This window comes from Anolis sagrei, chromosome 2 (genome assembly GCF_037176765.1).
Source record: "Anolis sagrei isolate rAnoSag1 chromosome 2, rAnoSag1.mat, whole genome shotgun sequence".
Classification (NCBI taxonomy): Eukaryota; Metazoa; Chordata; class Lepidosauria; order Squamata; family Dactyloidae; genus Anolis; species Anolis sagrei.
In genome coordinates, this window is record NC_090022.1 from 35,689,061 (window position 1) to 35,715,843 (window position 26,783).

The following is a 26,783-nucleotide window of genomic DNA, read 5'->3' on the forward strand; positions in this document are numbered from 1 at the left end:
TCATAATACTTAATGGAGACAGTGATGTCTTGGAAAGTGTGTTGTGTTGGGAGTGTTGAGTAGAACACCTCCTGGAATAATTCCATCAGATTGCCTCCAAAAAATCCTGCAAATCTCTTGGGAAAATAGGCGGAGAAATATCAATGTGCTGGAAGAAGCAAAGACCACCAGGATTGAAGCGATTCTCCTACAGCATCAACTTCGCTGGACTGACCACTTTTTCTGAATGTCTAATCACCGTCACCCAAAGCAGTTACTATACTCCCAACTCAAAAATGGAAAATTGAATTTTGGTGGACAGGAAAAGAGGTTTAATGATGGGCTTAAAGCTAAACTTATAAATGGTGGCATAGAGACTGAGAACTGGGAAGTCCCTTGTGACTAGCAGTGCTGCAGAATTCAGAGGCATGAGTGGAGGGCAAATGGGAGAAACGTGCCAAGAGGAAGGCGTGTCAAGCCAACCCGACCGGGACCGCCTTCCACCTGGAAACTGATGCCCTCACTGTGGAAGAACATGCGGATCAAGAATAGGGCTATACAGAGGGTGCCTCCATTTCCCAGCTGACATCATGTCTGCCCTCAGACCTCTAATAAAACCTAAGGTCGTCAAGAAGAGGACCAATAAGTTCATTCATCACCAGTCTGACCACTATGTCAAAAACAAGCATAACTGGCGCAAGCCAAGAGGTATTGACAACAGAGTTAGCAGAAGATTCAGGGGCCAAATCTTGATGCCCAACATTGGGTATAGTAGCAATAAGAAGACAAAACATATGCTGCCTTCAGGATTCAAGAAGTTTCTGGTACACAGTGTCAAAGAACTCGAGGTGCTAATGATGAGCAACAAGTCCTATTGTACAGAGATTGCACACAAGAATCGGAACGTAATTGTGGAGAGAGAACTCAGCTTGCTATCAAAGTCACCAATCCAAATGCCAAACTGCACAGTGAAGAAAATGAATAAATAGTTGCTTTTATACAACTGTATTTAATAAAGGTATCAAGGATGTTTTTAAAAAGAATAGGGGCCCCCAGTCACCTACGTATCCACTGCCAAGACACTACACTTGGAAGGCTATCATACTTGGACAATGACGGTTCGCCTAAGTTGTGTTGGGAAGAGACACCAAGTGATCAAAACAACAAGAAAGCTTTGCTGCATGCTGAAACGGTGAATAGATAAAAAGAGAGCTTGCATAAAATAAAAAGAGAGCCTCTCAGCTTCTACTGCCTGATACAACTATCTGAGTTTAACCAGTAGCAGAACTGGTTCTACAAAAGCTTTCTTATGCCTTAGGAAATAAATTGGTGCTGCCTATGTATTGGCAAGCTCGGATTCTTTATAGCTTTTGGTAGCTCATTGCTTTTTCAGTTCCATAAAACACTCCCCAATTAAAAAGTAGTTGTGTAATTTTTCAGTTTTTTTGAACCATGAACAGTGAACAGAAGATCCTACAAACAATGGCAAACAAGTAATTTACACATCCTCTTGAACCCCCAAATATCTATTCTCCTTTGTAGTCCCTCCCAAAATGGTGATAGGACAATACATACAATCACCTAGGCTTGGTTGATTAAAAAATAATTCTAAACTGTATACAAAAGTAGGAGAAGCTGGTAGTTCAATTCAAAAGTCACTTCTGAATTTTTCCCAAAAAAATTCAGAACTTTCTGAAACTTTCCAAATCGATTTGTTAATGGTGGACACAATTGCACAATATGCAAAAAAACAGTACTAACACTGGGGAAACTTCATGGGCTTCTTCCTCCCTCATTTTTGACCAATCCTGATGAAACTTGAGAAAGTGCTAGAGCACACCTTCCTCTGTTAGCTTTCCAAATTTCAACATGTTCAGAAGATCCACCGATTTTTCAGAATTTTTAAAAAGAATTTCAGATTAAAAATAAATAAAGAGCTACCTCACTGAATTTTCAAGGAAATGACATAAGGTTATAAGGGACTTCCCCAGCTTGGGAAGCTCACCAGTTATTCAGCCCAGGTTCGGCATTGTTGGGAGATGTATGTTCAAAAAGCAGAACCCAGAAAGAAGGCAGACCAACCCCAATAAAATATATTAACTTGGGTGACTCTTCCCCTGCTTTGGAAAGACACCAGGCTACTGATGTTCAGGAGTGTTCAGAAATGTTTAAAAAGCACAACCCAGAAAGAAGGGAAACACTCCAATAAAAAATAGCTAAGCTTTAATGACCAAAAAAGTAGTTTCAAATAACTTCATTAATTTCTCCCTCCCCCTCCCTACCTCCCTCCCAACCAAACAAACTTTTCCTTCTTATTTCTTTCTCTTCTCTCTCCCTCCCTCTCCCAAAAACATCCCTTCCTTCTGCCTTCTGCCTTCCTCCCTTCTCCAAACCTCCTTTCCTTTGGTTCCAAACAATCCCTTTCCAGTCCACCCACCCCCAACAGCAGCAGCACAGTCTGTGCCTCCCAGCATGCTTACTTGCATCAAAAATATTAATCATACTTTTGACTCGACTTCCGAACCAATGCATTCAATGGCCCAAGGCGATTCAAAACTATGGGGGACTTCCGACTCACAGATATGCATTGGAAGTCCCTTTGGAAGCCCCAAAACTTCCGACTTTACTTCTGAATCTGCAACATCTGAGCAAACTCGCTTCTGCCTACAGTCACCATTTTGAGAAGGACTATAGAGGGAAATTCACTTTCTTGGACTAGCTGGACGGGCATGTACCCTGTAGAAGTGTTGACCATAGAGGACGCATATGTGTGTGAATTAATATATAGCGCAGTGGTTCCCAAGCTATGGTCCGTGGACCATCAGAAGTCTACAAGAACGCAAATATGGTCAGTGGCCTCACCATTACTACACTGTTGCCTCGAAACCATGTGGCAATGAGAGTGACTGGTCTTACGAAACCCTCTTAAAGTGCTGAGGCAATGGGGATATCGGGAGGGGAGAGACTGAGTATCCACAAAAGGTTACTACTACCACATTCGCTCTAGATTATTAAATATGTTTTTCTGTGAGTGAGCAGATGGCGACTACTGGATGGCATATGTTCTGTATCAGAAGCTGATGTGGTCTATTCAATGCAATTTTCTGCAGCAGCACCCCAAATAATCAAACCGAATCTAAAGTTGACCAAAAACTGATTCGTAACCTTTTAGGTACTAATGTTGGAGAGTGGTCCCTGATCTAAATGGTCCCTGATCAAGTGGTCCCTGGTCAAAGTGGTCCCTGGTCAAAAAAAAAGTTGGGAACTGCTGATATAGTGTGAGAAGACTATCAAAAGTTTCAAGACATAATAATCATGGTATTGTCGAAGGCTTTCATGGCTGGAATCACTGGATTGTAGGTTTTTCGGGTTATATGGCTATAACGAAGATCAACGACATGTTGGGCAGAGGGGACAAAGCAATCCCACCACTGCCCACCAGTGTAAAGGGTTAACGTTCAGCTGGACACCACTTTAACAAGGATAAATGACTGTGACAAAGGGGGAAAGACTCTCTTATCCCACCTCAGTAATGTTGTTAAGTGACCAACTGATTTAACGATGTTAATTACCGATGTAATTGGTAGTTTCGCCGCCACCACCTCAATTAATGTCTGAGGAAAACATAAGTGTGAATGTGAAAATAGGTAAAGTTTGTTCAAGCCCTTGGTTCTTCTGTAATGACTACTTCCTTCGCTGACTGGACTTAAATTGTCTTTAGGCTAGCTGATGTCTATTGAGAGTGACAGACCGAGGCAGACACCAGTTGAAGATGGAATTAGAAACAGGTTTATTTAAACTTAGTAAACAAATCAACTCTTAATGTGAGTGGTACATAAGCTTGATGCGGTTTCTGAGGCTTAGCTGGTTAGACAGGCAGTCTTTTCTTAAGACTTTAACTTTTGTCCCCTGTGAGTTCCTTGCTTCACACTGTTCACTACACTGACACAGTGTGTCCCTGAGAACAGCCCACTGACAGCCTCACAGAGCAAACAGGCATTCCTTCACTGACCCTAACATGTACAGTGCTCCAGGGACCTTTGCCTTTCCTATGCTCTAACCCTCAAGGCTCACTTCAAAAGTTTCCTCTCCCTGTCTAAATTCTTCACAGCTCCCTCTTCCTAACTATCCTTCTACACTTTTCGATGTTTAAAGCTCTTCTCCCCCAGCTTGTCAAAAAGACACAGCTTTTTTCCCTCTAAAAGCTAACTCCTCCCCTGACTGCTCTAGCCAATCAGGAGTTGGCTGACTCCTCCCTCTTGCCTCTTAACTCTCCTGCCTATCTCTCAACATGTCAGCTACTGACTTTCCAGGCTTCGGCCTTCCTGGCAAAAGGTTAGATTCATCACAATGGCCATGTTCTAGAAGCATTCTCTTCTGATGTCAGGAAAGAATGCTTCTAGAACATGGCCATATAGCCTGAAAACCTACAACAACCCATAATAATAATGTGTGTTTCAGATTTTGCAAAATCAGGAGCAAATAGGAGGATGGAATAAAAAAAATCTAGTTTCCTAATCTCTGGCAAAATTCTTTTGGAACTCTGTAACTGGCTCTAGATGTGTTTTTCAGGAAAAGAATTTTCTGTCTGTCTTGGCAGTGTTTATTATTGTCATTACATTTCTTTTAAAAGATTTTTTCCCTTTTAATTTTTTCCCCCTTTCCTTGCTGTCCATTGGGGAAAGGGGGAGAAAAACCTCTTGGCCACATGGGGCAACTGGTGTGCATAACTGTCCCTAAACCACTGCTTTTAATTGAGACAGTTCATTTGTTTAAGTTTAACCATGTGTTTTAACTGCTGGGGCGATGTGCTGAGGTTCAAAACAAAGCTACACCTGTTGAACCAAACAAAGGCCTTCAGTCCTAGGAGGTGAGCTAGTTCTCTCCTGAGGCTGTTTACACAGAGCTCCTCTTCCAGTATTTATTTTAGAGTTTTCTAAAGGGAGATAATTTGGAGGGCAGAGTCGTCTTGCTTCAGAAACAGACAGAACCTGAATAAACAAATGCTTGCTGCAGATTAGTAAAAACATCTGTAGTTTTTCGATTGTTTTGAAAGTACATACTTTTTTTTCATTTTAGGAACTTTTTTTCCCTCTTTACCCTCTTTTTTTCTTTTTTTCTTCCCCCTCTCCTTCATATTAAAAATGGCAACAAAAGGCAGGGCAAAGAAGACACAGCTGCACTAGGCATGACATGCCACTGTTGTAATTTCAAGTTTTAAAGCCCTAGCAGAAGAGTGGTTTTATTGTATCGCAGAAGAGAATAAAGCCACATGCAAATTCCAGCCATGGACATCTGTTTCCTCTTGATGTAGAAGAATTCTAGCATTTTGAAGGCTATTTCAGTTCTTAAGGAGTCTGCCCTTCTCATATTTTGCCACTCTTCAATGGGCTTTGCCTGTTGCCTTCCTCTCGAACCTGGTTCTGCACTCCATCAAGCCTGTTGCTTCGTCATGAAGACTGTTGTTCCTCCATCCGTTTTATATATTAGATTACCAGTTGTATTCCTGCTTATTTTCTTACTTGTAGAAATTAACAGCAGCACCCTCCAGTATTTTTCATGTTTTGGAATTTTGTCTTATAATTTTTTTAAATCCTTAAGAGTAGTTTAATAATAACGACAACAATAATAACCATAATCAAACTGCAAAGACTCTGGCACAAGCCAGTCAAGGTGGTCCCAATGGTGATCGGCACACTGGGTGCAGTGCCTAAAGACCGTGGCCTGCACTTAAACACAATCGCTGCTGACAAAATTACCATCTGTCAGCTGCAAAAGGTCACACTACTGGGATCTGCACGCATTATTCGCCAATACATCACATAGTCCTAGACACTTGGGAAGTGTCCAGTGTGTGATCCAATACAACAACCAGCAAAATGATCTTGTTTGCTGTGTACTAATCTTGTTGTGTTTCAAACAACAACAACAACAACTTTATTCTTACATCCCACCTCCATCTCCTCAAAGGTAATCGGGGCGGTTAACATGGGGACCAAGCACAATATAAACAAGGTTACAAAGTAGACAGTTAAAAACATATAACAAACAGCTAAAAAAATAAATATAAAACATCATAAAATATAAACCAAGCAACAATCAACCAATAGTCGGGAAAAGTGGGCATATGCAGATTTGGGGCTAACAGGGCAGGACAAGGGCTAGTGCAAACGCAGGCTGTTTGGCCGGGGGCTGGGAATAAAGTGCTGGAGATCCTACTAAAAGAAGAGGGCTACACAGAACTTGATCAGTAACTGAACTATTCTTTGAAGGTTAGCTTTAAGCCCATCTTTAAATCTCTTTCTCTCTCCACCGACATTCCAATTTCCATTCTTGAGTTAAGAGTAACAAAACTTTTGGGAGATAGTGATCAGGCATTTGGCAACGTGGCCAGTCCATAGAAGTTGATGGTGAAGAAACATCACATCAGTGCTGGTATCCCTTGCTTCTTCCAGAATGCTGATATTTGTCTGCCTATCTTCCAAAGAGATTTGCAGGATTTTTTTTGAAGGCAATGCTGATGGAGTCACTACGACTTTAACTCTGTTACACAACAGATGAAACATTTTTGAACGTTTTTTTCAAAGTTTCTTCTCTTATTCTTTATGCTTCCACTGCCCCCATATTTTTATTCAGTGCCTCCCAGTTGCATCCCAAGCTACTATGCCCCTTCCCCAATCATTCCATCACCCTCCTCCTTGGTCATTACCCACTTTGGGAAGCACTGGTGTAGTTAAACTGTACCTATTTGTGGCTCCTGAGACCTTTACTTTAAAATAGAGATGAGGGATGTGTTGGATTTCTGGTGCTGTTTAACTACAATTCTCACTATCACTTGCCATTGGCAAATCTGCTCCCGGGACTTTATGAGTGTTGGAGTCCAGCACCTGCAGGGCATCACATTCTCTATCCCTGTTGTAAAGCATAATAACCTTTTTGTATCTTGAATGGTGGATCCTCCCCCTGCTTCACTATGTCGTGCTAGAGAAAAGCCGGATGGTTTTTGTGAATTTTCTTCTTCCCAGGCCTGCTGATTCCCACCTACCACCCCCTGTTATCTACACAATGGACATTCCCAAAAAAACAAACAAAAAAAAACAAAACCAAGAGCTGGACTGAATGGAAAGAGGCAATCTCTAGGTTTTAAACTGGTGGGGAGGCTTTGTTTCATTCTGCTGACCAGCTACAATCCATTGAGTTGGTGGGAAGTCTTGGTTAATAGTAATCCTGAACTCTGGGGTTCCTTATCCATCTATATTAGATGACTACATTCAGTCTATTAACCTGTAAAAAGGATGATATGCATGTTAGAATTGGAAGAAGAAATATTTTTAAAATATAATATATTGACTTTTCTTAGACATGGTTTTAAAAATTATTAAAACTTATTGAAAGAGATTTGAGTGAGGAACCCTCAAGTTGCAAGCGGAAGATGTTTAAGCCGTGCTTTGGTTTTCATTGTCTTGGCTCATTAACTATCTTGCTTTTGTTTTCCGTCCTACGAAATGGCTTTCCTAAACAAGAATGCATGCATATATATATATATATGGATGTGAAAGAAATAATTGACTTTTTATTATTGTTCTGGTGAAAATTGGATTCATTATTGAATATTTCATACATGTTAAAAAAAACTGAGACTGTATGTGAAATGGTTTAGTATCAAAAGGAGGATAGGAAAATACTTTTTATCAAGTGTGAATTACAAGCTAAATAATGCAAGACGTAAAATATTATGTACCTGCTTGAAGTAGAAATGCATTCAAATATCCAAGGAAACAAACACCAAGTGCAATCAGTCCTCCATATTAGCTTGGTCTAGGGGCTCAGGACTGCCCATGAATGTAGGAAAACTGCAAATAATAAAAGAAAAATCCTGAAAATACATCTCTGTAAAAATGGTTGGTTTTCCCAAAACTTCAGCTGGAGGACCTAGACATTCCTATAGTGGTATTCTTTCTAAGAAGATCTGGGTTCTCCAGTATAACTGTATGGCAAACTTGCAGTGGAAATTGACTGTAGAGTTGCACTGGAGGACCTAGAGATTCCTAGAGAGAAAATTGTAAAAGGTTGTTGTAAGTTTTTCGGGCTATATGGCCAAGTTCCAAAAGCATTCTCTCTCGAGGTTTCGCCTGCATCTATGGCAGGCATCCTCAGAGGTTGTGAGGTCCTCATAACCTCTGAGGATGCCTGCCATCGATGCAGGAGAAATGTCAGGAGAGAATGCTTCTGGAATATGGCCATACAGCCCAAAAAACTTACAACAATGCAGTGATTCCGGCCATGAAAGCCTTTGGCAATACATTGTAATGAAATCAGTTCATAACACCACCCAACAAAAACAATATTTTTGGTGTTTTGGTTTTTAGATCTGCTCCTGGGGTTATTTTGGGTCACTGATTCAGCAAATTGCATTGGATAGACCACATCAGCTCTAGTTTCTTAGTTACAGTTATCATGACTTTCTATAGGCGAGCAGATGGCCATTGGTAGATGGGATATGTTCTGTGTCTCCAAAACTAGAGATGATGTGGAAAAATTTGTGCCATTTTTGGAATCAGCAGGTTAAATATACCCAGAAACAGGTCTAACATTTGAGGCAACAAAATGTGTTTTATCCAGTGTCAAATCTGCAAGAGTCAAACCTTTCAATGTAGAGGCTGACTGTACAATCAAACCGGGCGGAACCAGTTCCTATCTAGACTGTAGTGGGAATAAATTGCCATAGCAAATGCAAGAGCATAAACAAACACTTTTTTTTTTGGCGCAACTACTCCTCTGGAATTTTTCACAAGGGGAGACAATTTTTGTATATACGTTGTTTTTCAGAAATAAGTCTTTTTTGAAGTTGAGTAATGCTCCGAGGCACAGTCCCAGGAACAGTTGGCCCGGTCCAACTGATGTAGCTGAAGAGCATGTTCACCATTACGTGTTAATCTGGTAACACATACAACCATTAGTATGGAACACAAAACAAGTACTGTGTCTCTGAAAAGAGGTATGGTGTATAACATACACCGTATTTAACAGCCTGTACCATATAAAGCATGGTTGGGTTAATTTTGAGCAACGCCAGCTTGCAACATTGGCTCCCATAAATTTGATAATGTTATTTATTATTGTTGTTGATGTTACTGAGCTGACGTAGATTGGTCCAAAAGAAAACGGGCCATGCTAATCTGTAAAACATTCTGAAATAATTGCTCTCCGTCTGGAAGCAATTCAGATGTTAGTCAACTCTGCTGAATAATCAGTCCGGCTATATAACATCAAGCCAGACAGGCAGAGAGGGCTGGTACCCTGGTGTCTGTTTTCTGTGAACATTGTAGGAGAGTTGACGGAGCCAGCCAGAATTTTGCTGGCAGAAAGTTCCCACATGTGCGGAACACATTTTCACTGTTGTTTTAACATATTTCAGGTGTAAATATCAATGCTTGGCAGGGCGTGATGATCTTCTGTTTCGGTGATTTCTTTAGGCAAATAATCACAAAATGCAATCTATCAACAAACAGCCAAAAAAGAGAAGAAGCCCATTCTGGAGCAAGATGTTTTAATCACCCTGATTGTGGTGTAGCTGTAAAAAAAAAAAGGCTTGTGGTGAATCCAATCAGTTTTTGTCACTCTTGGAATGACCTCGTAAAGAAAGCACTCTTTGTATCTGTGACTCACTGTTAGGGCCGCCTTCTCCCACCCCTTTTCAAAAGGGGTTCTGCTAAGATGCTCTCAAAAAGTCTCCCAAAAAGAGATTTGGAAAAATGCATCTTTTCTTATTCTTCATAATTTGCAAGAAACTACAACTTGATTGTTAATTAGTTTCCTCTCACCCAGGGTGGACCTTTTTGAGTAATTAGGAGAAGCACTGCATGAATACTAAGCATTAGCTTCTACATACATGTCCCAGAACTCTTTGAGAGTAAGTTTTTTGGGCTGTATGGTAGAGTACTAGAAGTATTCTCTCCTGACGTTTCACCTGCATCTATGGCAGACATGCTCAGAGGTTGTGAGATCTGTTGGAAACTAGGAATATTTGGTTTATATATCTGTGGAAAGTCCAAGGTGAGATAAAGAACTCTTGTCTGCTGGAGTTAGGTGTGAATGTTTCAATTGGCCACTTTGATTAGCATTTGATGGCCTGACAATTTTTTGGTGTGCTTGATCCTGCCTGGGGGAATCCTTTATTGAGAGATTGTTGTTGTTTATTCGTTCAGTTGCTTCTGACTCTTCGTGACCTCATGGACCAGCCTGTGCCAGAGCTCCCTGTCGGCCATCACCACCCCCATCTCCTTCAGAGTCAAGCCAGTCACTTCAAGGATACCATCCATCCATCTTGCCCTTGATCGGCCCCTCTTTCTTTTTCTTTCCATTTTCATCTTTGCCTCTAATATCCTTCCCTCAAATGAGCAGTTGGGCTTTATTTCCTGAAGTATGGACTGGTTGGATCTTCTCACGGTCCAAGGCACTCTCAGAATTTCCCTCCAGCACCAAAGTTCAAAAGTGTTTATCTTCCGTTGCTCAGCCTTCCTTATGGTCCAGCTGTCACATCCATAGGTTACTACGGGGAATATCATTGCTTTGACTATGCAGATCTTCGTTGCCAGTATGATGCCTCTACTCTTCACTATTCTATAGAGATTTGAGGTGATTAGCTGTTCCTGATTGTTTATTGTCTGGAGTTCCTCTATGTTTGAGTTTTGCTTTTTATTTACTGTTATAATTTTAGAGTTTTTTTTAAATACTGATAGCCAGATCTTGTTCATTTTCATGGTTTCTTCCTTTCTGTTGAAGTTGTCCACATGCTTGTGGATTTCAATGGCTTCTCTGTTTAGCCTAACATGGTAGTTGTTTGAGTGGTCCAGCATTTCTGTGTTCTCAAATAATATGCTGTGTCCAGGTTGCTTCATCAGGTGATCTGCTATGGCTGACATCTCTGGTTGAAGTACTTTGCAGTGCCTTTCATGTTCCTTGGAAAAACTGCTTCTAGAACATGGCCATACAGCCCGAAAAATCTACAACAACCCAGTGATTTCGGCCATGAAAGCCTTCGACAATACAGTATTCTCTGCAATTTTTCTGTCCCCCCTCCCCCCGCCTCTTCCTCTTGAACCATGTTTGCACCAGCAGGAGAGGATCTATGTGTATGTTGAGAAGCAGTATGGGAAAGCAATTGAATATAATGTCAACCATTTGCTATATAGATGTTTAGGTTGGTCTCATTCTGCCTATGTTGGTTACACGTGTACTGATTTGTAGATCTGTTCTATCCTGTTTACACAGGCATCTTCAAAACTTTTTTTTAAAAAAAATACACAAGAGAATTCAGTTTAAATGCCTATTTGACAATATTTTATTTCAAAATTTCACTTCTAACTGGGTTTTATCTAAATCTAGATACACAAATACTGGTAGTTTTTTGTGAGAAGGGCATAACAAAGGAAGGATAATTGTAGAAAATAAATAATTTTCAGATGAGATTACTTTATTTAGTCCTGAATAATGAAGGAATCCTTGAGCATCTCTGATTTTGATTGAGAGGTAGTCTTCCATAGACTCCATCCTAGGGAAGGATCTCTCAGTGTGGAGTTCCAGTCCATTGTGATCGTGACGAGGTTATCCAGCTGGTTGTTCAAAAACTCTGTCTCTGCAATAACAAGACAATAAACCGTGCTGGAGAATTTAGGCATTCCTACTGTTTTGTGGTCAGGTCACCAGTAGTAATGCTAATGTTCACGTTCCATGACAACCAACTCCAGCTTTTTCTCACAACTTGCTTTTCCTTATTGTTTGGGATGCATAGAATAGGATGAATGGTTAATTTAATGAACAGTGGTTAATCAGTAGTGGTTTATTGGGGTTACTAAAGGATTCCTTTTTTTTTACTGTTTTCCCCTTTTGAACAAAGATGGGTTTACTATTGATGACATGAAATGGCTGCCCCAGGAAACAGTGGCTTCAAGGGCTGTCTATGCATGAGTCCTTTCATTACTCAGGAAAATGAATGGTGCAAGAAGACAATAGTAGAGCTGAATACTGTTAAGCAAGACTTAAGAGGGTTGTTATCTTACGAGACCAAGGCTGCACCACGAATATATGGGAGAAGTAGGGTTGTTGTGTGGCCTATGTTCGGGTCTTTGTAGACCATCCCTCACCATTCAAACTACCTTGATACAAACTTTATGTGCTTTACCTACCAATCTGATGGATAAAACAGGTGATAGTATTAGCTTTTAATGAATGTAAATAAAGACCAATAAGGTTTAGTAGTGAAGCCCTGATTTTCTCGATTTCTGTTATGAAATTGAAATTAGAAGCTGGGCCTTTTCTGGTTCCATGTTGAGTGTTTGGCATCATATGCTGTTTTTCTTATATGCCTGTGTAGAAACTTTGAAAAATGTCAATCTTATTAATCTTGAGTACTTAACTAGAGTCTTAATTCAGTTCTTAAGCTACTACACCACGATGGCTTTCTAACCACCTCATTACATGTGCTGCTGGAATACGGCTGTCTCTCCCGTCTCAGCGGCCCCCACGCGGGGGGCATGGGGACTTGTCACCCATGCCCCACTCTGTTGCGACTTCCCCTTATTACATGGGGAGAAGGAAGGAGAGCCGCAGAGGTACCTTGCCTGCTCCCTCACACTCCACCATGTAGACTGCTGGCTTGGCCTTGGAGCCCTAGGGGGATGACAGCCCCTTGTCTCCGGTGAGAGAGAACACACTCCTCACCGCACAGACAGACACACTGCCTTAACCTCTCTTTCCTTATGGAAAGATGGAAATGGAGATAGTTTGGGATGACACAAACCAGACATTTGTAATTGTGATAATTTATAATTTTAATTTTAAAGAGCCAATATTGAACAAGTTTTAATATTTATATTGGAAAGTGCTTATTGTACTTTTAAAGGTTGCATATTTTATGTCATGGCCTATGGTTAGTACAATACACCATTCATTCACACACATACACCAGTTGACAGATAAAGCCAAGGCAAACTGAATATTCCCTAGGAAGGCGAGGCAGAGGCCAAAGCTGAAGAAGATGCTCCAGTAGGTCAGCATGGGTGGCAGGTGCTGCTGGAAGAGCTTCACCATCCCACCACCATATCCTCACCTGGCAGACCCTCAGGACAAGGCAAGAGTGACAGAGGAGGAGAAGGCGGAGAAGGTGATGCCTCTTCTTTGCTTGCTCTCTCTCGTCCTTCCTCCTCCTCCTCCCTCCTCCTCCTCCCTCAGGGGTCTTCCCTGAGTCACATGCTCCACTCCAGACCCCTGCCATTTCTGGACAGCGATGCCCAAAGGAAGCCCAAACTGGATCCATGCTTCTCCAAAGATATAGTTTCCAGAAGCAGGCAATAATTTATATGCATAGGCATTGGGAGCTATACTGCCATTCACTTACCACCTCCTCACACGCACAAGGAGACATGTTTTTTTGATCTGCAAACAGAGTGCAGAATCAGGGAGACGGCCCTTTCGCATTTAAATAATAATAGTAATGACCTTGGTGGCTTTCGGAATGTTGGAGTACAGGAAAAGAGATTTAAAGACGGGCTCAAAGCCAACCTTAAAAACTCTGGCATAAACACTGAGAACTGGAAAGCCCTGGCCCTTGAGCGCTCCAGTTAGACGTCAGCTGTGATCAGCAGTGCTGCAGAATTTGAAGAGGCACGAATGGAGGGCAAAAGAGAGAAATGTGCCAAGAGGAAGGCGCATCAAGCCAACCCTGACCCCAACCCCTTACACCTGGAAACCGATGCCCTCACTGTGGGAGAAGCTGCAGATAAAGAATAGGGCTCCACAGTCACCTACGGACCCACCGCCAGGATACTACACTTAGAGGACCATCATCCTCAGACTATGAAGGATCGCCTAATTAAGTAAGTAAGTAAGTAAGTAATAATAGTAATAATAATAATAATACCCTAGCACCCTCTCCCCGAAGGGACTTGGGGCGGCTAACAAAGCACTCAAGGAGCCACACATAAAATTGCATATTATCAAAATAATACACCATTCAAAGCAATCTCTGGGACCATAAGCCCACCCAGGGGGCGTGGGAACCCGTCATCCTGCGCTCCACACCATCCTGGCTTTCCCCTACCCCATCAGACAGGAATAAGCTGCCTTAACCTTTCTTTCCTTATGGAAAGATGGAAAGCCTCCTGTTGTGCACTGCCAGCATCTTTTTGGAGGCAGCAGGGATTTTTTTTCCAGTTTGACCATGGTGCCAGAACTACTTGTAATGGGTGAGATGGGAGCCATCAGTCTCGGTGGCTGAACACTGAGAAGAAGCCCATGTGAAGAGATCCTTACTGTTTCTTTTACAGTTGGGGGGGGGGGGGGGTATTTAGTCAGATAACAATTGTACAAGTTCTCAAGTTCTCCCACTTAAAAAGATGAGAGATACCTGTAATTGACATCATAGGAAGACATCAACTATGAGAGATAACATGAGAAAACACATCAGGAATATCACATTGCCTGATTATTAACAAATTTATTTGCAAATTATGGTGGAAAATAAGTATTTGGTCACCTACAAACAAGCAAGATTTCTGGGTCTCACAGACCTGTAACTACTTCTTGAAGAGGCCCCTCTGCCTTGCACTCATTAACTGTAGTAATGGCACCTATTTGAACTTGTTATCAGTATAAAAGACACTTGTCCACAACCTCAAGCAGTCATACTCCAAACTTCACTATGGTAAAGGCTGTCGAAGGACACCAGAAACAAAATTATTGCCTTGCACCAGACTGGGAAGACTGAATGTGCAATAGGCAAGCAGCTTGTTGTGAAGAAATCAACTGTGGGAGCAATAATTAGAAAATAGAAGAGATACAAGACCACTGATAATCTTCCTCAATCTGAGGCTCCATGCAAGATCTCACCCTGTGGGGTCCAAATGATCACAAGAATGGTGAGCAAAAATCCCAGAACCACATGGAGGGACCTAGTGAATGACCTGCAGGGAGCTGGAGGCAATGTAACAAAGGCTACCATCAGTAACACACTACACTGCCAGGGACTCAGATCCTGCATTGCCAGACGTGTCCCCCTGCTTAAGCCAGTACATGTCTGGGGCTGACTGAAGTTTGTTAGAGAGCATTTGGATGATCCAGAAGAGTATTAGGAAAATGTCATATGGTCAGATGAAACCAAAGTAGAACTGTTTGGCAGAAACACAACTCTGTCATGTTTGGAGGAGAAAGAATGCTGAGTTGCATTCAAAGAACACCATACCTTCTGTGTAGCATGGGGGGTGGCAACATCAAGCTTTGGGGCTGATTCTTTGCAAAGGGACCAGGGTGACTGATCCATATACATGAAAGAATGAATGGGGCCGTGTATCATGAGATTTTGAGTACAAACCTCCTTCCCTCAGCAAGGGCACTGAAGATGAAACGTGGCTGGGTCTTTCAGCATGACAGTGATCCCAAGCACACTGCCAGGTCAATGAAGGAGTGGATTCGTAAGAAGCATTTCAAGGTCCAGGAGTGGCCTAGCCAGTCTCCAGATCTCAACCCTATAGAAAACCTTTGGAGGGAGTTGAAAGTCCGTGTTGCCCAGCGACAGCCCCAAAACATCACTGCTCTTGAGGAGATCCACATGGAGGAATGGGCCAACATACCAGCAACAGTGTGTGCCAACCTTGTGAGGACTTACAGAAAACGCTTGGCCTCTGTCATTGCCAATAAAGGATATATAGCAAAAGTATCGAGATGAACTTTTGTTATGGACCAAATACTTACTTTCCACCATAATTTGCAAATAAATTTGTTAAAAATCACACTATGTGATTTTCTGGATGTGTTTTCTCATGTTGTCTCTCATAGTTGAGGTCTACCTATGATGTCATTTACAGGTCTCTCTCATCTTTTTAAGTGGGAGAACTTGTACAATTGGTATCTGACTAAATACTATCCCCCCCCCCCCCCCAACATCTTCATCCATAGGAAGAATAATGAGAACTACTAACATTTTGGAACCATAAGAATGAAAACAAACAAACAATTGAATTAGATTTGGTAACCATCATCATCAGCAACCATTAAAATGTAATGGGGTCATGCAGCTTACTGGAACCACGAACGTTTGCTATGATCATCAGCTCTTGCTTATTTTTAGCACTGTTTGGTTTCAAATGTCCCCGGCCATTGTTTTCACAGAACCCTAACCACTCCTTAGCAATACGATAAGCTAAATATATTTCTGACTCCCAAAATAACAAAATTAGATTCTATACAATAGTCATCAGAATGTGTAAATGTATTTGCTGTTTAGGATGGAACACTGAAGATCTATTACGACATTAATCGAAGCTGGAGAAGAGCCACAGTTTAATGTTAGAATGCATACTGAGGGTGTAAGATCTGGGACTAAATTCCTAGTGTCTTCAATAATGGATTTTGGATGGATGGAGTGGAAATGTCCTATGCCTATAATTGTAAAGGATTTCTGCCTCTCAAAATGCATAGTACTGTCTTTACGTAGTAATAATAAGCAAGCATCTGTATTTCATGTTGAGGCAGTGAGCATTTTTGTTATGCTTGGCATTATTGTATGCAAAGACTATTAATATTAAGTCATATAAGAGATAGCTATATTCTGTCTCTCCATGCGTTCCCCCCACTTATTCATAGAAACGCATACAGACCCTGAAAATGGATGATTTCATGGATTCCTCCACTGATGCAGCTGCAGCTATTTCACACTGTTGTTGTATTCATAGCTGAATGTGGCCAATTCATCATATAGTGACCAACCTCCTGGTCATAAGCCTCTTTGTACTGAGCTAGGCTCATGGGCTGCAGACACACATCTGCCCCTTGGGCCATATTGGAAACCATTTCCCCTTGGTAGAGCTTCCCAGAACTTACCCTTTGCTTTTGAGGAACCAGGGACAATTCCACGCCTTGGTGAGGCCGCCTCTTTGGATTTCTGTGGTTGTCACAGAAGTAGGGCATAGAATGAAATATATACGTAGACTGAGTAGAGATTGAATGTTTCACCCACCCTCTCACTCAACTGAACAGAAGTCCCTCATGTCTTTCGTGTCAATTTTTAAGTAGAACTTTGATGTGCAAAATATGAATTGAAGTTTAAACATGTATTGTTCCTAGATAATACCAAATATTATTATATACATTATATAATGGAGTGCCCAGTGGTGCAGTGGGTTAAAGCACTGAGCTGCTGAACTTGCAGACTGGAAGATTGCAGGTTTGAATCCGAGGAGCAGCATAAACTCCTGCTGTTAGCCCAGCTTCTGCTAACCTATCAGTTTGAAAACATGCAAATGTGAGTAGATCAATAGGAAGGTAATGGCACTCTATGCAGTCATGCCTGCCACATTACCTTGGAGGCGTCTATGGACAACGCCAGCTCTTCAGCTTAGAAATGGAAATGAGCACCATGCCTAGAGTCGGACACGACTGGACTTAATGTCAGGGGAAAACCTTTACCTTTACCTTTACTATATTATATAATATTCATTCTTAACATATTTTGCTTCCGTGTGCCATGGAGAACTTTTAAGAAGCTCTGTGTAGAATTGATGCCACACTATTCCATCATTTGAAATACTGCTCAAGTTATGAATCAATTACTATTATATTTTTATATTGTATCTTGGCAGTCACAGCAAAATTATTCGATGTTTTTTCTGTTAAAAAATTACTTACAGTATTTATATCCCCCCGTTCTCACCCCGAAGGGGACTCAGAATGGCTTACAAGTTATGTGTACATACAATATATTATATTATTAGCATAGCACAATATTATTATTAAATATTACTATATTGTACTATACCACTATAGTGCAGTATTATTAGTAATATTACATATAATAAAAATATATGGTTATTATATCATTATATTGTATTATTAGTAGTAATATATGATATTACAATATTATGATCAATATTATATGTACATACAATATATTATAATTATTAGTATAACACACTATTAGTATTATATATTACTATATTATACTATACCACTATTCTGCAATATTATTAGTACTATTATATGTAATCTATATAAATAAAAGTGTAAAGTTCTTTTGTGGGATTAACATAACTCAAAAAACCACTGGGCGAATTGACACCAAATTTGGACACAATACACCTATCAGGCCAACTGTTGCACTCCAGACAAACAACTCTCAATAGAAATCCATGAACAGATTAGCCCTCAGCTAATCTCACTTGAAGCCAGAAATTCCCTTAGAGACTAGACCATTGGAAACTGGAAAACCCAGGAGGTTTGTACTTGATACCAAACGATGCTTGGTCTGAGGAAATCACCCTTGTGGGCACTCTTAAATCCCAAAAACTGATTCTGGCTAACTCTAACCTTTGGTTTCAGTTGTTGAATTCTCTCAGACCTACATAAAAATTGCACCTCCCTGCAGCTCTGACTTATCTCCAAGCTGTGGCTATTATCATTGACCCGACCAGGTGTCAAGTTATCTTGCAAGCTCTGGCCAGGAGGAAAAGGGAGTTAATTTTCTTTTCTCAGTCTGACAGAAACTTTCCCATGAGAACTTGGGTTTTCCCTTGAAACCTCTAAATCAAAGCCTGTAGGACTTTTACTGCCCAAAGTGTCTCCAACTTGAGTCTCGTCCTTATTGATCTCTTCAGCCTCACTATTCAAACTAGGCCCAACAACATTAGCATCAGCATCAACATTAGGCAATACAATCAGAGATTCAGACTCAGGTTCACACAGGTTCACACTCAGGTAACCCAACACCAACAAGTGACCATCACTCATAAAAACACTGAAAAACACAGCAGAAGAAACTTAAAAAGCCCCCAAAAAATTACATTACAACGCATGTGCAAAACCACATATGTACACATATACAATATAAACACACACAACACACATATCCACAGACTGGCAATGCGTCGCAGGGGATGGCTATTATATAATAATGTAATAAAATACCAACCCAGATTTTCAGATCATTGAATTTTTCATCTCTTTGTGTGTGTAATTATAGAATTTGGGTTGATTTCTCTCTGGGTCAGTTCAAGGGCACTGCTATTTGTTTTTTTAGTCCTAAGCTGGGTAGCTCTTATATAAAGTAACATTGCATTTGATCATACTGGGCATAGTGATCATCCCGTTAGCTCCATTTGAAAATGAAGCATCTTTTCACGAGTCTGTATCTCTCCTTGTAAATGTATTAGAGCTTCTGCTGTAAAATGAACAGGGATTTGGCACCTGAAATTGGGGACAGGAAGAAATTTAATCACGGCACTTGGGTTTCATGGCCCTGATAAATAAGAACCATGTTTGACCTTTACTGTGGGGCTTTGAGATGCCACAAGGGAAAATCTTCCTTGTTTGTGATGAGAAGCTTCCTATGAGATTTCAGTTTGTCAGCTCAATGTACAGCAGTGGCATTGATTTCTTCTCAGTGCCACTTCCTGCCTGACTAGATAACAAATTTCCCATGGCAGGTGTCTGTCAAGCTTAGTTTTGCCTGGCAGAGGAATGGTGTAGACTCATGTATTAATCATTAGCTGCAACCTGAAGAACCAGACAATAATCTTTAACTCTTGTGGTGTTGGAAAACATAGGGGAGGATGCAGAGTGATAGAGACCTTTTTGTCTATATGCTACTAGACAGTAGGAACCGAGTGAAGGTGGCAGAGCATTATTATACAGGGCTTACAGCTCCATGTATACAATATGTTTAATTTCATCTTCATATGCAAGCTTTATGTGGCTACATGTTTTTTTGAAAATGCTATTTTCAAACAATAAGAGATAAACAGAACAGTCCTTTTCATTTCATTTCTGTGATATAGGAGGACCTGAAATATATGGTGCTGTATAAGTAAAGGTAAAGTTTTCCCCTTGACATTAAGTCTAGTTGTGTCCGACTCTGGGGGGGTGGTGCTCATCTCCATTTCTAAGCTGAAGAGCCGACATTGTCCATAGGTCATGTGGCCAGCATCACTTCTGGAGCACTGTTACCTTCCTGCCAGAAGGGTACCTATTGATCTACTCACACTTGCTCCCCAGGCATTGCCCAACCACTCAGTTTCATGCATCTTATTTTACAGTTGACACACATATTAACAGTCCTTGCATGCTCCCAACAGAATGAACCTTGAGTTATTCATGGCTCATATCAAAATAAATAATTTTGGCCCCCAAACCTGCCCTTGACTTATGCATGAGGTTGACTTGTACATGAGTATATATAATATTCCAGTCCTTCATGTAGCTGAAGTCAACGAAAGCTTTTGTTACATACCTTCTTTCTCTCAATTACTCTCAAAGCTGATACAAAAGGATCCCTTTTGTACACTGATCCAGACTAATGCAGCTATGCCCTTCAACCCACCTACATCAGTTAGGAGATAAAGGCATAGCCATGAAGATGAAGAAGACTTTACATTACAACAAACATGCTTTTTGTTCTGCTGTTTTGCCATTTTTGGAAGTTGAAATTGAGACATAGACAGATGGTGATATGGACCAATAGCCAAATGCAAGTGTTTTTGTTTTTCTTAGGGAATATATTAGATTAATGTTAAACAGTTACATCTGTTCCTGTACTGTTGTTTTTTTTCATAAATGTATGCATTAAATTAGTCATTTTCACAATGACATTTTTTTTTAAAAAGCATAAACAATTCATGCCAGGGCTCTTGAGTGCATTTCAGCATCACGTTAAATTAAATGTCACAATGAATGGCTGTCTCTCTGATTCACTTTTCTTTATTAGATGTCTGTATAGATTTCATAGGGCAGCTCTGATCTGTGATGTAAACCTGATCGAGCTGAAGCCTGCCATGTTGACAGTCATGGTATAATATTGTTTTACGTCTAAAGTTTATAGCGCTTTTATAGAACACTGTTCTTTATGGACAAGATAAAATAACAAGATAAAACAACGAACATGCTAAAATAACAATGGCTATAGTCCAGTATACATTGCACACACTTAATTCCTATTGGTTTCAGAGGAGACATAAGCAGAAATTCCTAGTGTGAATGTTTTCATCCAGTGGAAACGGCTGCAATGCTTATGCAGAAGAGTAATAAAATAAACCAAGAATGTTCTTTCACTAACAAATGTGCTAAATTTATGCCTTTTTAAAATGTATATCATGAGAAATAGTTGGCCACTACCAAACATTCTCAATCAGGAGATTCCTACTATTTTGACCCTCCATAGACTTTGGGTAGAGCCCCCAGTGGTGCAGTGGGTTAAACTGCTGAGCTGGTAAACTTGCTAACCAAAAGGTCGCAGGTTCAAATCCGGGGAGCAGGGTGAGCTCCCGCTGTTTGGCCCAACTTCTGCCAACCTAGCAATTCAAAAGCATATAAATGTGAGCAGATACCACTAGATACCACTCCAGCTGGAAGGTAACGTTGCTCCATGCAGTCATGCTGGCCACATGACCTTGGGGGTGTCTACGGACAATGCTGGCTCTTCAGCTTAGAAATGGAGATGAGCACCAACCTTCAAAGTCGGACACGACTGGGCTTAATGCCAGGAGAAAACCTTTACCTTTACCTTTGACTTAGAGTTAAATCTAGTGTGAGTCTCAGCTAGAATAGACCCCATTAAATATTACATTAATGATGATTTATAAATCCTATTCATTTTAGTGGTTCTGCCCTCACTGGGATTAGCCCTTAACAGGAGGCTTCCTACCTTCCCATACTACCTGGATCATATTTGAGAAGCACAAGGAAGACATGGGCTCAAGTGCCTTCCCACCTCTCCATCCCCTCTACCTGTTGCATGGTTTCTGTTACATGCTTCATACCAGTGCAAATTCTTTGCTCACATTTCTACAAGAAGCTCAGGACAGTCTTTCCAGATTGAAATGGAAGGAATAGTGTGGAAAAGAGATGAATATCCTATAATGACCTTATGAGAATTTGGTTGTTTATAATTGACATGATGCAAAATAACAAAGACACAGTTCGCAGGACCAAAAGCATCGCCAGAAAAAGGCTCTGTCATTGCATGTTGTCACTGAAAAGCCACTTACCGAACTAAGATGCAAAGGCTAAAACATTGGTTGGCTGTGCACTTGTGAGCCTTGGGCTGTTGCCACAGAGCCTTTATCTCCAAACCCTGGCAATAAAGACTCTAAGGCTTGTTGAACAACCCTTTGGGAATGGGGTAAATGGCTTGTTGAACAACCCTTTCGGAAACTAGCGCAATAGATAAACACAGAACTATGTGAAATTGAATGCTGGAATGGCTTAGACAATGATTTTGGATGACGAGGCTAATAGTGAAGGTAGTGGTTTTATGTTTTTAAAGGTTTTAATGTATGTATTTTATAATTCTGGTTTAAATGTTTATTGTAATGTTTACATTGTTTTAATGGCATCGAGTAGCTGCCTATGTTGTAAAGCCGCCTTGAGTCACCTTCGAGTTTGGGAAAGGCAGGGTAGAAATATCGTAAATAAATAAATAAACCTCAAGAGGCAGTAAACAGCTGCCCAGTGTAGACTCACCGATTAGTAATGAATTCATACAAAAATATTTATTTATCTATATATTATTTACCACATTTATATCCCACCCTTCTCAACCCCAAAGGGGACTCAGGGCAGCCTTACAAAGGCAACAATTTGATGCCAATTTGATGCCATATGTTAATACATCAGTAAATAAATATGTCTCACCACCATGTGGTTTTGCAATCATTTGGTGGTGCCATCTTGTTCTGTGAAAGGATTCCATGCACATTTACCCTGATTGCTTTTTACCACTTGATGAGGATGCTTTGCTTTTTGAGAATAGCTAGAAGAATGGCAGGTTGCAGAGCTGGCAGGTAATCCAATGCCAGATCTCTTCGATAAATGGACTACGGAAGCTCATTGTGTGATGGAAAAGAGTGGTCGTTGGATCTCTTGCCAGGATGCGAGCCCAGCCGCAATGATATACCTAATAATAATAATAATAATAATAATAATAATAATAATAATACTGACCACACGATTGTGTTAAAAGAATGGATTGTCGATGTTGCAATCCCAGGTGACAGCAGGGCGATCACAGAGAAGGCTCTTTCTCTCCTTCCCACCAGCCATACCTGAGATGGGAGTGAGACCGAGAACAGGGCCTCTTCGAAAACTGCAGTTTCCGAGCGGATTTGTAAGAGAAGATGCGATTGGTCAAATGGCCTGAATATTTAAAAAGTCAGAGGATTAAAATAATAGGTGCATGTTTCAGTGTTTAGGTGTGAGTTCTGATGAAAGGAGGAATAGGTAGTCTTCAAGGGTACATTTTCTTGCAGAAACAACTTGGGTTAATAATTTTGCTCTCTTTCACAGGTCAGTACTGACCCGAGAACAGTCAGGTATTATATGATTTTCCTTAGAAAGTGTCTAAGCCTTTAGTTAATCCTTCGTGACAGCTGAGCACTAAACCTGAGCTAGCAGTTCTTTGGCAAGCTGGGTTATTGCGCGTAGCTTCTAAATCATCGTCTCTATGACTTTTCCAGACTTTTAAGTCAAATTTGCCATACTTGTTGGTGCCAGTTTGTACTTTTTAAGCTCACCCAGGTTACAATACATTAACCTCATAGCAGGGAATGAAATAAACAAAGTCAAAGGTTTCTGTAGCAAAACCAGCTCTCTAGCAGCTGTGTTCATAATATAATCCTCCAAGATTTATAATTTTAATAAGCTACAATGCATTGAATGAACAATAACTTTTCCTAATTTAGTAAGCCAATGGACCATTTTTGCTTATGTGACAGGTGTTTTCCCTTTCTCTCCCTCTCCAGATCCCTTTCTCTCTTGTACAGTTTCCTCTGTGGGAGTTCTTAAAGGTAAGTCCCTTTAAAAAATGAATACTAAAATTATTACAAGCGCAAACTAGAAATGTTAAGGTTCACTTGCAAAAAATGTCATCCAAAGTATTTTTGAAGGCTTTCATGGCCGGAATCACTGGGTTGTTGTAGTTTTTTCCAGGCTATATGGCCATGTTCTAGAGGCATTTTCTCCTGGCGTTTCGCCTGCATCTATGGCAAGCATCCTCAGAGGTAGTGAGGTTTGTTCCTCCCTGCTGTTGGCTAATGTTATGCAAAATTTAGAACATCAGAATTGTCATTAGAAAATGAGCAAGAAAATAACTTTGCTATTTAACTCCAAGGTATGTCTTTTATACTTGACTTTAGTGAAGAGATGTTGCAGTTTTGGTATAAAACAACCCAAACCAATTGATAGCAAAATACAGGGGTCCTCAAATTAAGGCCCGGGGTCCAGATACGGCCCTCCAAGCTTATTTACCTGGCCCTCCCTCAGGGTCAACCTAAGTCTGAAACTACTTGAAAGCACAACAACAATCCTATCTCATCAGCCAAAAGCAGGCCCACACTTCCCATAGAAATACACACAAGTTAAAATTGTTCTTAATTTTAATTATTGTATTGCTTTAAGTGTTTTTTTGCACTACAAATAAGATATGTGCAGTGTGCATAGGAATTCAAATTATATTTTTTTCAAATTATAATCCAGCCCTCCAAAAGTTTGCGGGACTGTGACCTGGCCCTCTGTTTAAAAAGTTTGAGGACGCCTGGCATAATAGATCCCACCATGCCTGGAGCCATGCCTCAGCCTTCAGTATGTGAAAGAGTTAATTTACTAGACTTTAACTTTCAGAATCTTTCAGCTAAGAGTAGGTGTCCAGTTGACTTACTCCCCAGAATAACTTTTTACATAGTCTGCCTACTTCAAAGTGCTGGTCTTGACCTATAAAACCCTATACGGCTCCAGCCCAGCATACCTGTCTGAACGTATCTCCTTCTACGTCCCACCTAGGAATTTAAGATCTTCTGGAGAGGCCCTGCTCAACTTAGAAATGGAGATGAGCACCATCCCCCGAGACGGGACACATCTAAGCTTCATGTCAGGGGAAACCTTTACCTTTATCTTTATGTATATATGGCATCAAATTGTGCCTTTTTTGTGAGCCAGCCTTGGTTCCCTTCAGGGTGAGAAGAGCGAGATATAAATGCAGTAAATAAATAAATAAATAATTTATTTCAAGGATGTCAAAATTGAAGATGGAACAAGTTTGTTTTCTGCTTCTCCAGAGACTATGATTCAAACAACAGGAAGGAGATTCCACTTTGCAGTGGAAGTCTCTGCCTCAGGGTGTGGTGGAATCACCTTCTCTAAAGATTTTAAACAGAGGCTAGGTGGCCATCTGTCAGGAATGCTTAGGTTGTGTCTTCCTATGTGGTCGGTGATCAGACTTGGTGGTCTTTGTGGTCTCTTCCCGCTTAAGAATTTTCTGTGATTCTATCTACTTAGCTACTGTTGTGGAATTATGGAGATCAGATATCCCTCTTGAGGCCCAATTTAAGGGAAAATATAAATAGGGAAGGTAATTATCTTAGGGGTCTTCGGATTTTTCTTTTCAAGGAATAGAAGCAGTGGTGGCTTGAATATAAGTGGGGTGGTCAGTCTGTTCAGGATTTCCAAGTTGCTGGACTCCCCCCTAGAAAGGTTCACCCCAAAGAATAGTTTAGACTTAATTTGTTCTAACACTAACATTGAAGGCAACAGTCACTACATGGGTGGGAGATCTTCAATTAGTTTTAGAGGCCGTGGGACCTGCAGATTACTCCATTGATTATTAGCTGTGGTCGTGCGGCAACTTCTTGTTTAGGGCAGTTCTGCAAACTGGTTCCCCTTTTAAATCACCCTTTCGGCTATCTTCTGAGGCATGCAGTTAACGTAAATTATAGTAGTGGTTTTGGGCTCCAAACCATTTGCCCACTTGGAACTTGATGGAGACCACAAAATAATTTTGCATAAACCACAAAACTGCTGTCAGATGCTAGTAGATTTCAGGCCTTGCCAGGCCTTGCTTGACTGACATAAAAAGAAACCTGAGTTGGATTTTCCATTTAAAATTAGGCTGCTGGAAGAAGCCCCAATATGTAGCCTCCCATAGCGTGACATCAAGAGAAGCCTGTTATTAATCATGTTTACATTATCCTCGCTTGAATCTCTCATTTGGGTTGATTGAAATTACCTGTTGCATTCTAACAGCAACCTAATTTGTTAATGGGCTACAGGACAACAAGAACCCTAGGATATACAAGGAAGGCTGCTGGAGAGGATGCACTGACATTATTGGTTCACATAGAAAAGTCTGTGTATTATATAGCCACTGTCCCAAGCCAATGAACAAAAAAGATAAGAGAAGTCAATCTGCATTTTACAAACAATCACCAGTATTCAGGAAATACTGAGATATATTTAGATTGAATATCCTGTATTCAGAAATCTGAATCTTAATGTATTTCAAAACTATCTGCAGGGATAGTGACACCCATTACCGTCAGGTTATGTGTATAAAGTAGCTATGGGCAAACCCGGACCTGGGGGCCAGATGTGAACCCTTGGGCTCTTTTCTCAGGCCCTCTTCTCACACACCATCCTATCCTTCCTTCCTACTCTCTTGTCTTTCTCCTTTCCTCCTTCTTTCTCCTTCCCTTCCATCCTTTCATCCCTCCCTCCTTCCTTTCTCTCTTTCTTTCCTCCTTCCCTCACTTCTTTACCTCCCTCTTTTTCCCCTTCCTCCTTCCTTCCCTTCCACTCTTTCATCCTTCTCTCTTTCCTTCCTCCCTCCCTCCCTCCCTTCCTTCTATCCATCCTTCCCATCCACTCTTCCATCGCTCCTTCCTTCTCTCTTTCCTCCCTCTCTCCCTCTTTCTTCTCCCTTCTTTCCCTTCTTCCTTCCTTCTCTCTCTCTCTCTCTCTCTGTCCTCTCTCCCCTCCTTCTGTCTCCCTCC

General features: G+C 40.8%; 1 protein-coding gene and 1 pseudogene across 2 annotated transcripts in view; both read left to right on the forward strand.

Annotated features, from left to right (window-relative positions):
• Positions 1-26,783, forward strand: part of SLC25A26 (solute carrier family 25 member 26) — a 167,766-nt gene that overhangs the window by 92,960 nt on the left and 48,023 nt on the right. Inside the window, exon 6 of one of the 2 annotated variants that reach the window (XM_060766403.2) lies at positions 23,763-23,807. The exons of the other annotated variant lie outside the window; for it this stretch is intronic. Coding sequence (XP_060622386.1) covers positions 23,763-23,807 — 45 coding nt within the window. The remainder of the gene's footprint in view (positions 1-23,762; positions 23,808-26,783) is intronic. 2 annotated transcript variants of the gene reach the window in all.
• Positions 546-1,004, forward strand: LOC132766707 (large ribosomal subunit protein eL32-like; annotated as a pseudogene).